Raw genomic sequence first — 14205 nt, forward strand, 5'->3', positions numbered from 1 at the left:
GAGGCGAGGCCTCGGGTTTCTAAACACAGATTCAAACTGATCTTATTAGACAAGTTCACACCAGGAAAGCTTGATTCTGTCCTCCCAGCGTCAGTGTCTTTGCCCCTTAGTTCAGTGGTTCTCAACCTTGGCTGCACATGATGTAATAGTTGATATCTAAGTTTTGCCCTTTTAAATTAGTGGCAGGTTTCCTATATGTAATATTCTCTGAAGCAACAACAAAAAGGAGTGGACTCCATGGATGTCAGGCTTGAGCCATATAGGAAGTGAGGCTGAAAGAGACGGTGGGTGTACAGCTGCCATCTGGGGCAGGAACCCATGGTGACCATTACAGAGGGAAGCCAGAGAGTTCATGGTCCTCATGAGGGACTTCCATGGTGTGCTTAGCATGTAGGCCAGTGAAGGCGAACCTATGACACGCGTGTCAGAGGTGACACGCGAACTCATTTTTTCGGTTGATATTACTTTGTTAAATGGCATTTAAATATATAAAATAAATATCAAAAATATAAGTCTTTGTTTTACTATGGTTGCAAAGATCAAAAAATGTCTCTATGTGACACGGCACCAGAGTTAAGTTAGGGTTTTTCAAAATGCTGACACGCCGAGCTCAAAAGGTTCCCATCACTGATGTAGGCGAAGATACACATGGGCTCTGACTATTAGCAGGCGGACTAAGGCCCGCATTAGCTCTTTTCATCCATGTACTGTCTTGGCAAACTCTAACTCTGTGCTTCTCAATGGTGTCCCCGGGAGACATGACAATGTTAGGAGGCATTTTTCAGGGTCACACTTGGCATCTGGTGGGTAGAGGTCCGAGTGGCTGCTTGGACACATCCTGTCTCATCTGTAGCTTGCTCCCCGGAAATAATTTCACCCCGCGGGAACTAGAAGCACATAGTGTTGGCATCCAATGACAAGAGCACTGGGTTTGGATGACCTGCTCTGCCACTTTCAACATGCAACACCTTAAGTGAGTGATAGAGTTTTTCAGAGTCCCATTTCCTCATCCTAGGAAAACTAAGACAGCCCGGCCGGTGTGGTTCAGTGGTTGAGCCTCGACATATGAATCAGGAGGTCACAGTTCAAGTCCCAGTCAGGGCACATGCCTGGGTTGTGGGCTCAATCCCCAGTAAGGGGCATGTAGGAGACAGTTGATCCATGATTCTCTGTCATCATTGATGTCTCTCTCTCTCTCTCTCTCCCCCTTCCTCTCTGAAATCAACATAGATATACTAAAACAGATAGCAGAGTTAATTCATAAGTTTAATTAGCTAATCCATATAAAGTTTTTAACAAAAAACTTGGCATGTGATAACCATTCGGTAATACTTCCTTTATAAATAAATTCTTTATTGTTGCAAGTTTTACATATGTCTTTTTCCCCCATTGACCTCTTCCGCCTGCTCCTGCCCCCAGCTTTTCAGTTTGGGGTTCAGTGAGAGAATACATGTGAACTGCAGAACACAGGGAAGCAGCCAGTAGACATTTGCTTCTAGAAATTAGCATTATGATCACATCACAGGACTGCAGTGAGGGTTCTATGAGATGGTAAGAAGACATAAAATAGCACCTGCATCAGTAAATATTTATGGGCAGACTAAGAGGATGTATAAATGAATACATGCAGGGATGAGTCTGTTGATACCAATAGCGGAGTATTCCTGAGGGTAATACTAGATATAGGAACTATACCTGCTGTTCCTCTATCTCTCTGTTAATGTGGCTGGAGCTCTTGCCACTCATCATCATTGTATTCCTTTCCTATTGCTGCTGGAACAAACTTAGTGACTTAAAACTACACATTACTTTATCTTATATAGGGTGTCCCAAAATTCACGCAAGAATTGCAAATCTTGCGTGAATTTGGGACACCCTATATCTTACTGCAAACACAAAAACTTTGTTTCTGTTCTTAAGTATATTTTGGCCAGGTATTTAGTCATTTCTTTTTGTCTTTCATGTTGAGAGTTAGGACGTCAGAAGTCTACAACAGGTCAGCAGCGCTGCATTCCTTCTGGGTACCCCAGGGAAGATCTGCTGCCTTGCCTGCTCCAGCTTCTAAAGGCAGCCTGCATTCTTTGGCTCCTGGCCCCTTCCTCCATCTTTAAAGCCATCAACATATCATCTTCTCTCCTGCCTCCCTTTTGTAAGGATACTTGTGATGACATTGGGCCCACCCAGATCAGCCCAGACCCTCTCCTGATCTCAAGATCCATAACAATGATGCCTGCAAAGCCCCCTTTGAATATAACATCCTTTCAGGTTCTTGGGTCCTGTCACAGGCGTCTTTGGGGGGCCCTTATTCTGTCTACCACAACCATAAGAGCCTTTTTGTAAATCCCAAACAGAATACGCCTGAAAAAAGGCAGGTCTGCCTCATATTCTGTTTTGTGTCCATCACAGTCTCAAATACAGTACTTTGCACAGAAGTGATGTGCATTGATGGGCGTATTGATTATTGCTCCTCATTTTCCTTGTGAATTACATACCTTTGAATACATTTTTTCCTAGATATGTCTGAGGAACCTTTCAATATCTGGGGAACTTGGCATTCAACATTGAAGAGTGGATCCAAAGACCCAGAAATGACAGGTGAACTATTATGTTTTAAAATGTTTATCGCATTTGCTTTGAAAATTAATGTTATTTCATCTTTGCCTTGTTATCACAGTACATGCTTGTCAAAAATTATTTGCAGCCCTGACCGGTTTGGCTCAGTGGATAGAGCATCAGTCTGCGGACTGAAAGGTCCCGGGTTCGATTCCGGTCAAGGGCATATACCTGGGTTGCGGGCACATCCCCAGTGGGGGGTGTGCAGGAGGCAGCTGATCGATGTTTCTCTCTCATCGATGTTTCTAACTCTCTATCCCTCTCCCTTCCTCTCTGTAAAAAAAATCAATAAAATATATATAAAAAATTATTTGCAAAATGCTGAGAATAGGGGGATAGGATAAAGTTGCCCTTAGCCTTTCCACCAAAATATGTCAATCTCCGACTAGATTTCATTTCATTTTCTTTGCAAGAGTTTGTAAACATGGCTAAACTCATTCTGTCTCTGCAACTCTACATTATTTAACTTCCATTTCCCGGTTGTCCTCCATGATTACTGGTCAGGGCCACAGCGTACTTCAGAGTGCATAGTCATCGCTAACCACCCAATGCCTGGACAACGGGGTTGTTTCCATTTTGTTGTTGTTCTTGCAATAAATTAATGCCGCCAGGAACTCCTTTTATGTACACTTTTTAAATGTTCTTATTAATTTTTTACAAATTCTTTATTGTTGAAAGTTTTTACATATGTCTTTTCCCTCCATTGACCTCTCCCGCCTGCTCCTGCCCCAAGTTTTTATTGATTTTTAGAGTGAGAGGAAGGGAGAGAGAGAGAGAGAAACATCACAGAGGGAGAATCATGGATGGCTGCCTCCTGCACGCCCCCTACTGGGGATCCAGCCGGCAACCCGGGCATGGGCCCTGACCGGGAGTTGAACCGTGACCTCATGGTTAGTGGATCGTCACTGAACCCCGAGACACACTGGCTGGGCTTATGTACATTCTTGCATTTGAAATTACTGTTGGGGTCACAAGATTTTGGGAAGAAAGTTATAAATTCAGATTAGGAAAGTGAATCACAAATCACAGATCTGAGAGGTACACAGTCACTTCATGTTCCCTGTAGGGCGTGTGAGTTTGTTCTCTGGGAGCTGCAGGTGGCCGCACTGTCTGCCTCTTTAACCTGATCAGCATGACAAGTCATTGGCTTGGCATTTTTGCCAACTTAACAAACAAAATGGCATTGCTTTTTTAACAAATGTATTGGGGTGACATTGGTTAATAACATTATATAGGTTTCGGGTGTACGATTCTAGGATACATCACCTGTATATTGTATTGTGTGTTCACGACTCAAAATCTTAGTTTCCCTCTGTCGTCATATATTTCACCTCCTTTACTCTCTTCGTCCTCCCCTCACCCCCCACCCTCTCTGGTAACCACCATACTGTTGTCTGTGTCCATTCATTTCTTTATTTGTTGCTTTCTGTTTTATATCCCACAAATGAGTGAGATCATGTGGTTCTTGTCCTTTCCCGTCGGACTTATTTCGCTTAACATGGTACCCTCAGGATCCATCCGTGCTATCGCAGATGGCAGTATTTCATCCTTATAATGGTTAAGGGGCATTCCGTTGTCTTCTTTTCATTTGCATTTCTTTCTCATCAGCATTTTTCGGTCTTTCTATGAATTTACTGAATTTTCCTCCATTGAGCTATCATTTATGTCATTGGCTATTTATGTGTGCTAATGTTTTCAAAATTAATTCTGATGAACTCTTCCTCTAATACAGATGTTAACCCTTTGTCTATATTGTTTGCCACTGATATTATGCCTTGCGTTTTTTCTCACTTTGGATATCTGGAATGTTCTTAGGTTTCACATAATTAAGTCTATCAGTATCTCTTTTTGTGAATTTTTTACAAAATTAATCTTTACTAAGCATTGGATAGTCATCTATATGCCTTTCATTTTCATAGTATTTCATTCTTTTACCTTAATTCTTTAATCCATATGAAGTATATGCTAGTTTATACTCAGGGGTCCTCAAACTATGGCCCACAGGCCACATGCAAATACAAATATTGTATTTGTTCCTGTTTTGTTTTTTTACTTCAAAATAAGATATGTGCAGTGTGCATAGGAATTTGTTCATAGTTTGTTTTTTTTTAACTATAGTCCATCTCTCCAATGGTCTGAGGGACAGTGAACTGGCCCCCTGTTTAAAAAGTTTAGGACCCCTGGTTTATAGCATTAAGTGTGTAAACTTTTGAGATATATATATAATTATTGATTTTTTACAGAGAGGAAGGGAGAGAGATAGTCAGAAACATCGATGAGATGAGAAACATTGATCGGCTACCTCCTGCATGCCCCCTACTGTGGATCTAGCCTGCAACCCAGGGATGAACCCTGACCGTGAATTGAACCGTGACCTCTTGGTTCCTGGGTCGATGCCCAACCGCTGAGCCACACCAGCTGGGCCAAATGAGTGTTTTAGATTCAATTCATTTATTCCTGCAGCTTTTATTGCTATGATAGAAACATGAAAACATTATGTCTCCTCTGGATTGCAAATTGCACTGAGCAGGAAGGGAGCAGAGAAGGGAGTGTTCCCAGCCAGGTTGAGGGGGCCTTTTCTGAAATGTCAATTAGCGACAAGGACTGTTGAATCTCATGTGCTAGCTAACCTGTCAGAGTCTAGGCATCTATATTTGGAGCTGCTACAGCAATTGTGTCCATAATCAAAAAGTGGAGCCCTAGCTGGTTTGGTTCAGTGGATAGAGCGTCAGCCTGCGGACCAAAGGGTGCCGGGTTCGATTCCTGTCAAGGGCACATGCCTCATTTGCAGATTCCCCTGCCCTGGTCAGGGTGTGTGCAGGAGGCAACCAATCAATGTGTCTCTCTCACATTGGTGTTTCTCTCTGTCTCTTCCTCTCCCTTCCGCTCTCTAAAAATCAATGAAAAAATATCCTGGGGTGAGGATTAACAACAACAACAAAAAAGTGTCATTTTTTTATTTACTAGGAAGTCTTTTACATCACCCAGGCCGTGGTCGGGAAACTGCGGCTCGCAAGCCACATGCGGCTCTTTGGCCCCTTGAGTGTGGCTCTTCCTAAGCCGTAGGAGTACCCTAATTAAGTTAATAACCATGTACTTACCTATATAGTTTAAGTTTAAAAAATTTGGCTCTCCAAAGACATTTCAATCATTGTACTGTTGCTATTTGGCTCTGTTGGCTAAAGAGTTTGCCGACCACTGAGTCCCAGCGGCGCCTGAGAATGCCCTGTGCTTTTTCAATCCTTGGAGCTGGCAGCAAAGGAAGCACCAGGGCATCTGAACCAAGATTCTCGACCCTAATTCCATGTCTTGCCCTTCTGTCTGGCTTCCAGGTTCCTATGGAGACATTTTTGAAAGCAGCTCCCTCCGACCGGGGCCGTGTTCCCTTTCTCAAGGGAACCTGTCCTCACATTGGCCCCGGTGGCAGGGGAGCCCCACAGAACTGGACAGTGGCCCGCAGGCCATCCGGAGGACTCAGACCACGGCCACCATCCCGGAGTGCCGGGCCCACCCTCCGGTGTCCCGCGTGTGCAGCACGCCCCACATCCCGGGCGGCGGCAGGAGGTGGGAGCTGGCCACGCCCAGGCTGGATAAGCTTACCACGCCCAGGTTTGAGATGGCCACGCCCAGGTCGGAGCTGGTCACGCCCAGGTCGGAGCTGGCCACGCCCAGGCCGGAGCAGTATTTGACTCTGAGCAGCATGGAAGACCTCGCCGAGAGCGACCTGAGCGTGGCCTGGCTGCCGAGCCGCTCCAAGCCTTTGCACCAGAGACCTCGGGAGAGGGCGAGGCCCGACTGCAGGCCGCCGCCTCCTTACCCCGGGCCCGGGAAGCAAGTTGCGGCCCACCAGCCCGGAGAGCCCCCCCTGTGGAGGCGCCAGAGGCCAGAAGAAGCTTCAGGATCGCCCTGGGAGGAGGGAAGCCCAGCCGCCCAGCGAGAGCATCAGGCTGCCCAGCCCAAACTGAGCGGCGCCTGCTCCGCTCCCGCCAGCGATCAGAACAGTAAGGGCCTGGGGGAACCCACCTGGCTCGATTGGCAGAGAGACCGGTTGCAGATCTGGGAGTTCTTGTCCGCAGACAACCCCGATGCCCTCCCGGAAACACTGGTATGAGCCCTCACCCAGCTTCGGCCCTCACGTCCCAACAGTCTTCTTCCACTCCGGAAGGAAAAGAGTTGGTGTTGGTCAATTGGACATTTACTTACTTTTTCTTCTTTTACACTTCAAAAAAAAATAATAACACAAGGGAAGCCCAGTTCACTTAAAGATATAGAGCACTAACACCCTCACCATTTATAATAAGATTCTATTGCATAGCCAGCCTTAGGGAAATACGAAATCATAAACGGATGGCAGTGTCTAATATATAAACTGCTCACATTGGCTCTAAGATAAAACTCTTGCTTTGGTATAGCTTCATTGTATTTATGTGTCTTCAGTTTTGACTATTGTATATTCTGTAACGGATTATGTATGATAATCGTATATGATATATTCACAGAAAACAAAAGGAACATTTTTTAAATCACTTCACTTATACTAAGCAAGGAGATTCTATAGAATGTTCTAGAATATGCACAAGCGGGTTTCTGTGCTTTTGCCATAGCTTTTAAAGAGGGACAGTCCTTCCTTCAATGCCTAAGAAAAACACTAACAAAACAAAGTAAAAGAGAGTATGAGAAGCCATATTTTTATATAGTAGAGAGATACAAAAAAATATAGTCACTGAATGCTTTTTCATATGGAATATATTTTAAGGAAATATTAGATTTGATATGTTATGGAATATATTTTTGGAATCTGTTTAGAAAGGATTCAGTTTATCAAACAGGAGAAAGGCCGTGCCTAACAAAGAAAGAATCATTAAGAAATCATCCTTCCCATTTTAGGTCAAATTCAATTTCATAGAGACCACATATAATATATATTTATAATGTGTAACTTTTATGTATTTTTCAAAACTACAAACTGGAATCCGACTATAAAGTGATTAGAGCATTCAAATTAGAGAACATGGTTTTTCCTTTTGCCCCATAATCAGTATTAACCAAATTATATGCAATGCTTTAAAAGTAAATAATATTGGGAAAAAGACTACAGCTTTGTATTTACATTGTACCAAAGGCTGAGGAAATGTTTTCTTCAGCAATTTTGTGTGTATTGTAAAATGCCCCTTCCGTACTTCATTCTGTGTAGTACCTTTCAAGTTTTTCAACTGCAAAACTATTTTTGACCAGCAGGTGGCGATTCGCTTCAGTATTTTATGAGATTTTTTTCACTTCATAATGTGTATCATAGAAAAATGATTTTTTTTATAAAATATGCTACTCTTAACTTTCATGTTGCCAATGACATTTTCAGTGGTGTTTGTTAAAATTCTGTCTTGTGCCATGAGTAATAAAAAGTTAAGTGAAGGCTTTGTTCTGCGTGTTAAATTCAATGAATGAATTCACGTCCTATCCCATACATACACCCCACACTCCACAAATACAAATGTATTAAAGATGCCAATACTGCCCTTACCGGTTTGGCTTAATGGATAGAGCGTCGGCCTGCGGACTGAAGGGTCCCAGGTTTGATTCCAGTCAAGGGCATGGACCTTGGTTGCGGGCACATCCCCAGTGCGGGGTGTGCAGGAGACAGCTGATCGATGTTTCTCTCTCATCAGTGTTTCTAACTCTCTATCCCTCTCCCTTCCTCTCTGTAAAAAAATCAATAAAATATATTTTAAAATGCCAGTACTATACATATACAGCTAAGGAGCTAGTAAGTATGATGGCTTGGGGACATCAACCAGTGACACTGATATACTTTGAAATTTATAATTATTTGTTTCAAGTGAAATTGATTGTCACACAATTGAAATTCAGTTGTCAATGAGGAGGTGGTTTGCTACAGGATGGGAACTCGGGTTTCTTACCTTCTCGACAAGTACTACCCAGCACGATCCCTGTAAGTTCCATCTCCTATGGGCCTTAGTCAGTGATGGCGAACCTATGACACGCGTGTCAGAGGTGACACGCGAACTCATTTTTTGGGTTGATTTTTCTTTGTTAAATGGCATTTAAATATATAAAATAAATACCAAAAATATAAGTCTTTGTTTTACTATGGTTGCAAAGATCAAAAAATTTCTACATGTGACACGGCACCAGAGTTAAGTTAGGGTTTTTCAAAATGCTGACACGCCGAGCTCAAAGGGTTCGCCATCACTGCTAGATGCTTAATTTGTTTCAGGAGCAGACTGAAGTCCAGAAGTGGTATCTCATTTTCTTTCTGGGGGAATGACTATGCTACCTTCAGGCCGAGCCACCGGTCCGGCACCTCTGCCGCTGGCTGGGACACAGGCCCAAGAACTTGGCTGCCGGCCTCCTGCTCTTCCCGGCCACCCACAGCCAAACGCTGTCAACAAGACCGAGAGCAAACACTGCTTGGTTCTGAATTGCAGGTTGCTCTCCTGTGGCACTTACTCTCATCCTGACCTACTCCTGCTGACCCTGTGTTTTCTTGGCTTTGAATTTGACAATGATCTGGCCGGTGCTTTCCCTCCGTTCTAGACCGGACTGCCTGATATACGGGGTCCTCTTCCTGCCAGGTTCTTGCCCTAATAGTACTGTTTCTGAAAACTTCCAGACTAAACGGCACCGAGGGTGTCTGCGTCACAAAATGTCACAAAAGGTCTGTTTGTCTGTTGATAGTCAGGTCTAAAGTAGCCAATCCAGAAAACAGGGCTCAGAATATTTATCAATAATTCAATTGTGGCCGAAACCAGTTTGGCTCAGTGGATAAAGTGTCGGCCTGTGGACTCAAGGGTCCCAGGTTCGATTCCGGTCAAGGGCACGTACCTTGGTTGCAGGCACATCCTCAGTAGGGGGTGTGCAGGAGGCAGCTGATCGATGTTTCTCTCTCATGGATGTTTCTAACTCTCTATCCCTCTCCCTTCCTCTCTGTAAAATATCAATAAAATATATTTAAAAAAGAAAAAAATAAATAATTCAATTGTGTGTGTGTGTGTGTGTAATGAAGACTATTTACTTTGTGTGTGTGTGTGTGTGTGTGTGTGTGTGTGTGTAATTAAGACTATTTACTTCCCTTTCTCTTTGTATGGTTTCGGCCCAGTGGCCGTATCTTTAGCTTAGTAAGTGACAGCTAGTTCGTAGCTGCCTTTATCCCATGAAAAATAAGCTGTTTTAAAGCACACACACGAGACCCAAGGACCTGAGTGGAAACTGAAGTCATTTCTCGCACCTTGTAGATGATTTAATACCTGATAAGAAAAAATAAAACTCCAACTCTTTCAGGTTGGATGAACCATTTAACAGGCTGTTCAAGTCCCTCATTCCTGTGAGCAAAGAGATCTACGAGGCGCTGCATCTAGGAGTCCTCAATCCCTGGTTTTGTGTTGCTGGCAGTGGGGCTTGACCGATGATGGCAGGAATAGCCAAATAAGACTGTCTTGATCCACCTAAGTAGCTATTACCATACGTTTATTGTGGTTTTTTTTATATAGAAAAAACTCGTATACCCATGGAGTTTGTGCACATGGAGGACATTTCTAAATAAGCCCAGCTTGCTTCTTATGCACATTTTAATACACATCTGCTTGGCAAAGAAACAGCCTGGGGATTAAGCAGAAGGAGATAGCAGAACAGAGTCCGGGCCTGGGGTGTGTGTCTCCTGATAAGCGAGCTGAGAAAGGAAATGACTGAAGAAGAGTCCCACAGAGATGAAAACAGGGCATCGGGACTGGACCGCATTTGAAAGCAGGACTAAATCAGCAGCAAATGTTCCAGAAAAAAAAGCAGAAACCAAAGGAAAATTCCACTGAAGGTTGGAATTCCTCCACGCAATCAAGACGACTGAAGGCGGCGTGGGGGTGTTGAGCCGAAGGCAGTGGTCTCTGGGGTGGGGACCCCTGGCCTGGCGTGGCCTGCAATTCACCGAGGTACATACATGCAGCAGCAGCCCCCACTGAGGGCCCCAGGGGATCATAGGAGGGTCAGAAGGTTCAATTCAATTCGGTCCACATCAGCCTAGACCAGTGGTCGGCAAACTCATTAGCCAACAGAGCCAAATACCAACAGTACAAAGATTGAAATGTCTTTGGAGAGCCAAATTTTTAAAACTTAAACTATATAGGTAGGTACATTGTTATTCACTTAATTAGGGGACTCCTAAGGCTTAGGAAGAGCCACACTCAAGGGGCCAAAGAGCCGCATGCGGCTCGGGAGCTGCAGTTTGCCGACCACGGCCCTTGAGGAAGGGATCGGTTGCTGGATTCATCCACTCACCCATCTAACCAGCATTTGCCAGGGGCTCCAGTGCTGGGCTCTGGAGTTACAAGTGCAGAGAAGACAAATGCAGGTCTGCCTTTCAGGGCTCCTCAGTTAAGAAATGGTCACTCCTGCCCTAGCCAGTGGATAGAGCATCAGCCTGTGGACCGAAAGGTTTCTTTTGGGTTAGTTTCCGGTCAAGGGCACGTGCCCGGGTTGCTGGTTTGATCCCCAGTGTGGGCGTGTGCAGGAGGCAGCCGGTCATCGATGTTTCTATCTCTCTCTCCCTCTCCCGTGCCTTGGTTGCGGGCACATGCCCAGTGGGGGGTGTGCAGGAGGCAGCTGATCGATGTTTCTCTCTCATCGATATTTCTGGCTCTCTATCCCTCTCCCTTCTTCTCTGTAAAAAATCAATAAAAAATATATTTAAAAAATAAATAAATATAAAGTCTCAGCCTAAAACATGACATGACCCAGTCCATCCTAACCTGAGAGATAGAGGCCACCTGAAACTTAGACCTTTGCTCTGAAAGGAACCTTTAAGATAACTTGCGGAAAGTGAGGCTTGCAGACCTGTGATTGTCCAAAATCCCTGAGCTAATGCCGAAAATCAGCACAGATCCCCAATCCCATCTGCCATTACCCCAGCCACCATCTCCAGATTTGAAACCCTGGCCTAACAAAGGGGTCCAAGTGTTAGGGGCAAAAATAGAATATTGGGGACTAGCTATGGTTATGGGAAATATTAGTCATGCTCTGTTAACCATGATTGCCTCGTGCTGGTTAAAGAAAAAACATTCTGCCACTAAAGCAGTGGTTCTCAACCTTCCTAATGCCGCGACCCTTTAATACAGTTCCTCCTGTTGTGGGGACACGTTCAGGAGGCAGCTGATCAGTGATTCTCTCCCATTATTGATGTTTCCTTTCCTCTCTGAAATCGATAATAAAAATATAAACAAACAAGCTATGGTCTGAATGTCTGTCTCCCCGGCCTACTTCCTGTTGAAATCTACCCTGCAGGCAATGTGATGGTATTAGGAGGCGGGGCCTTTGGAAGGTGACAAGGCCATGGGCGGAGCTCTTATAAAAAGGCCCTTAGAGGTCCCGCCCCCTCCCATCCGGAGAGGAGCAGGAAGAGAGATGGTTGGCTGCGGACCTAGAAGCTGGCCCTCCTTACAAGTCACTTGCTCTGCTCACACCTTGACCTTGGACTTCCCAGGCTCCAGGACGGTGAGGTTACCTTTCTGTTGTTTATACGCCACCCGGTTGATGGTATTTTGGCGTAGCAGCCCAAACAGACTGCAACAGTCTGTTGTATTCCTCTTGGTACAGCCGAGAAAGCTGAGGCCCATTGAGGTATAATTGACAGTATATTAGTTTCAGGTGTAACACGCAACGATTCGCTATTTGTATATACTGTGAAATGAACACAAGTTGTTACAACGTTATTTCTTTTTTGTGTGATAACTCTTAAGATCTACTCTTAGCAACTTCCAGGTATGTAATAGTGTTTTTAATTATAATTACCATGCTGTATGTTGTACACCTATTATGTTTGTCTTATAATGAGAGAGTTGCACTTTTTAAAAAAAATATTTTATTGATTTTTTTTTTTTTTTTAGAGAGGAAGGGAGAAGGATAGTTAGAAACATTGATGAGAGAGAAACATCAATCAGCTGCCTCCCGCACACCTCCTACTGGGGTTGTGCCCGCAACCCAGGTACATGCCCTTGACAGGAATTGAACCTGGGACCTTTCAGTCCGCAGGCCGACGCTCTATCCACTGAGCCAAACTGGTCAGGGCGAGAGTTGCACTTTTGACCCTCTTCACAAATTCCCCCTACCCTCCACCTCTGGCGACCGCCAAGCTTCTCTGTATCTATAAGCTCCGTTTTGGGGAGTATTTTTTAAGATTCCACATATAAATTAGATCATATGGTATGTCTTTTTTCAGACTTATCAATTAGCATAATGCCCTTCAAGGTCCATCCATGTTGTTGCAAATGGTAAGATGTCATTATTCTTTTATGGCTGAATAATAGTCCATTGTGTGTTTTCTTTATCCAGTCATCCATTGATGGACATTTAGGTTATTTCCAAATTTTATTGTTGTCAATAATGCTGAAGTAAAGATTGCTCTATCCACTGAGCCAAACCGGTTACAGCAGGATAGCATTCTTGATCGCCACCCATGGCTTTTAGCCTATGAAGACACAAATGAGCCAGTCACTGCAGAGGTCAGGCATGCAATGTGCATCTTTTCACGCTGGCGAGGGGAAGGTCACTCTGGTAGAGGACCGAACATATTGGTGACAGTTCAGAAACTGGTAGCTGTATATTCAGAAATACAAGAACTGCCCACCTGGGATGACCACGAGGCTGTCGGAATCGTAGCACTCACCCTTTCATTCACTGACTGAACTAATAAGACTGAGGTAGGGGCACCTGTTGCCCTTTGCATGCCCATGATGATGCAGGGAACATGACCATCTATGAATGGATTTTGGGTAGGTGTTACTAGGAATACCCCATATTAATACAGGGTATCCCACAAAATGTATACGCACTGTAACAGCTGGCAGCTGTTTTGAAAATGAAATGTAGGTTAATAAACACTGCCTGTGTAATTATTCAGTAAGTGGATACATTTGGGGGGGGGGCATCCTATATACAATCCCAGCTCAATCCCCCACCCCGTCTGTTAATACTTTGCCCAACGTACACTAGTTTGATAATTCTGAATAGTGCCGTTTCCATAGACAACAGGCTGAGTTTCAGGCCTGGAGAAGACCCACAATGAATTTCGTTATAAATGAAACCTCCTATGGGATCAGAGAAGTATTGATCCCTGAATATGCTCACGTGTCATCTAGACACAAGCAGCTGTGAAAGCTGGGAGCTGGCCTTTCCCAGGAGTGCTGGGGGTAGAAACTGCTGATCTGATCAGGTTTGCTTGACAGTTTTAGAGGTGGTTTTTCTCAAGGAATGCAGTTGCCCTATAAAAGGGGTGCCTGCCTAAGGCTCAAGTTTTGTTCCTAGTTACAGTGTGTTTCTAATGCCTTATCCTGTGCTTATAAAAATGCCAACAGTAATTCTTCTCAGTACAGGCATACCTCGCTTTCTCGCCATTTGCTTTATTGCGCTCCACAGGTTTTGCACTCTTTTCCAAATTGAAAGCAAGACCCTCTTACTATCACTTTGCGATTCTCGGTGATTGCAGTGGTGGGGAACCAAGCCCGCAGGACTCCGAGGTGTGCCTGTAAGGATGTCATTAGCGCAGTGATGGCGAACCTATGACACGCGTGTCAGAGGTGACACGCA

The 14205-nt window shown here is 44.4% G+C and overlaps 1 protein-coding gene across 1 annotated transcript in view; it reads left to right on the top strand.

The window, feature by feature from the left end:
• Window positions 1-8011, top strand: part of ARHGAP6 (Rho GTPase activating protein 6) — a 95885-nt gene extending 87874 nt beyond the window's left edge. Inside the window, exons 11-12 of the mRNA XM_015563958.1 lie at window positions 2515-2595; window positions 5946-8011. Coding sequence (XP_015419444.1) covers window positions 2515-2595; window positions 5946-6724 — 860 coding nt within the window. The 3' untranslated portion in view covers window positions 6725-8011. The remainder of the gene's footprint in view (window positions 1-2514; window positions 2596-5945) is intronic.
• The last annotated feature ends 6194 nt before the right edge of the window (window positions 8012-14205 follow it).

The sequence above is a fragment of the Myotis davidii genome, unplaced genomic scaffold, assembly GCF_000327345.1.
Source record: "Myotis davidii unplaced genomic scaffold, ASM32734v1 scaffold1277, whole genome shotgun sequence".
NCBI classification, from domain to species: domain Eukaryota; kingdom Metazoa; phylum Chordata; class Mammalia; order Chiroptera; family Vespertilionidae; genus Myotis; species Myotis davidii.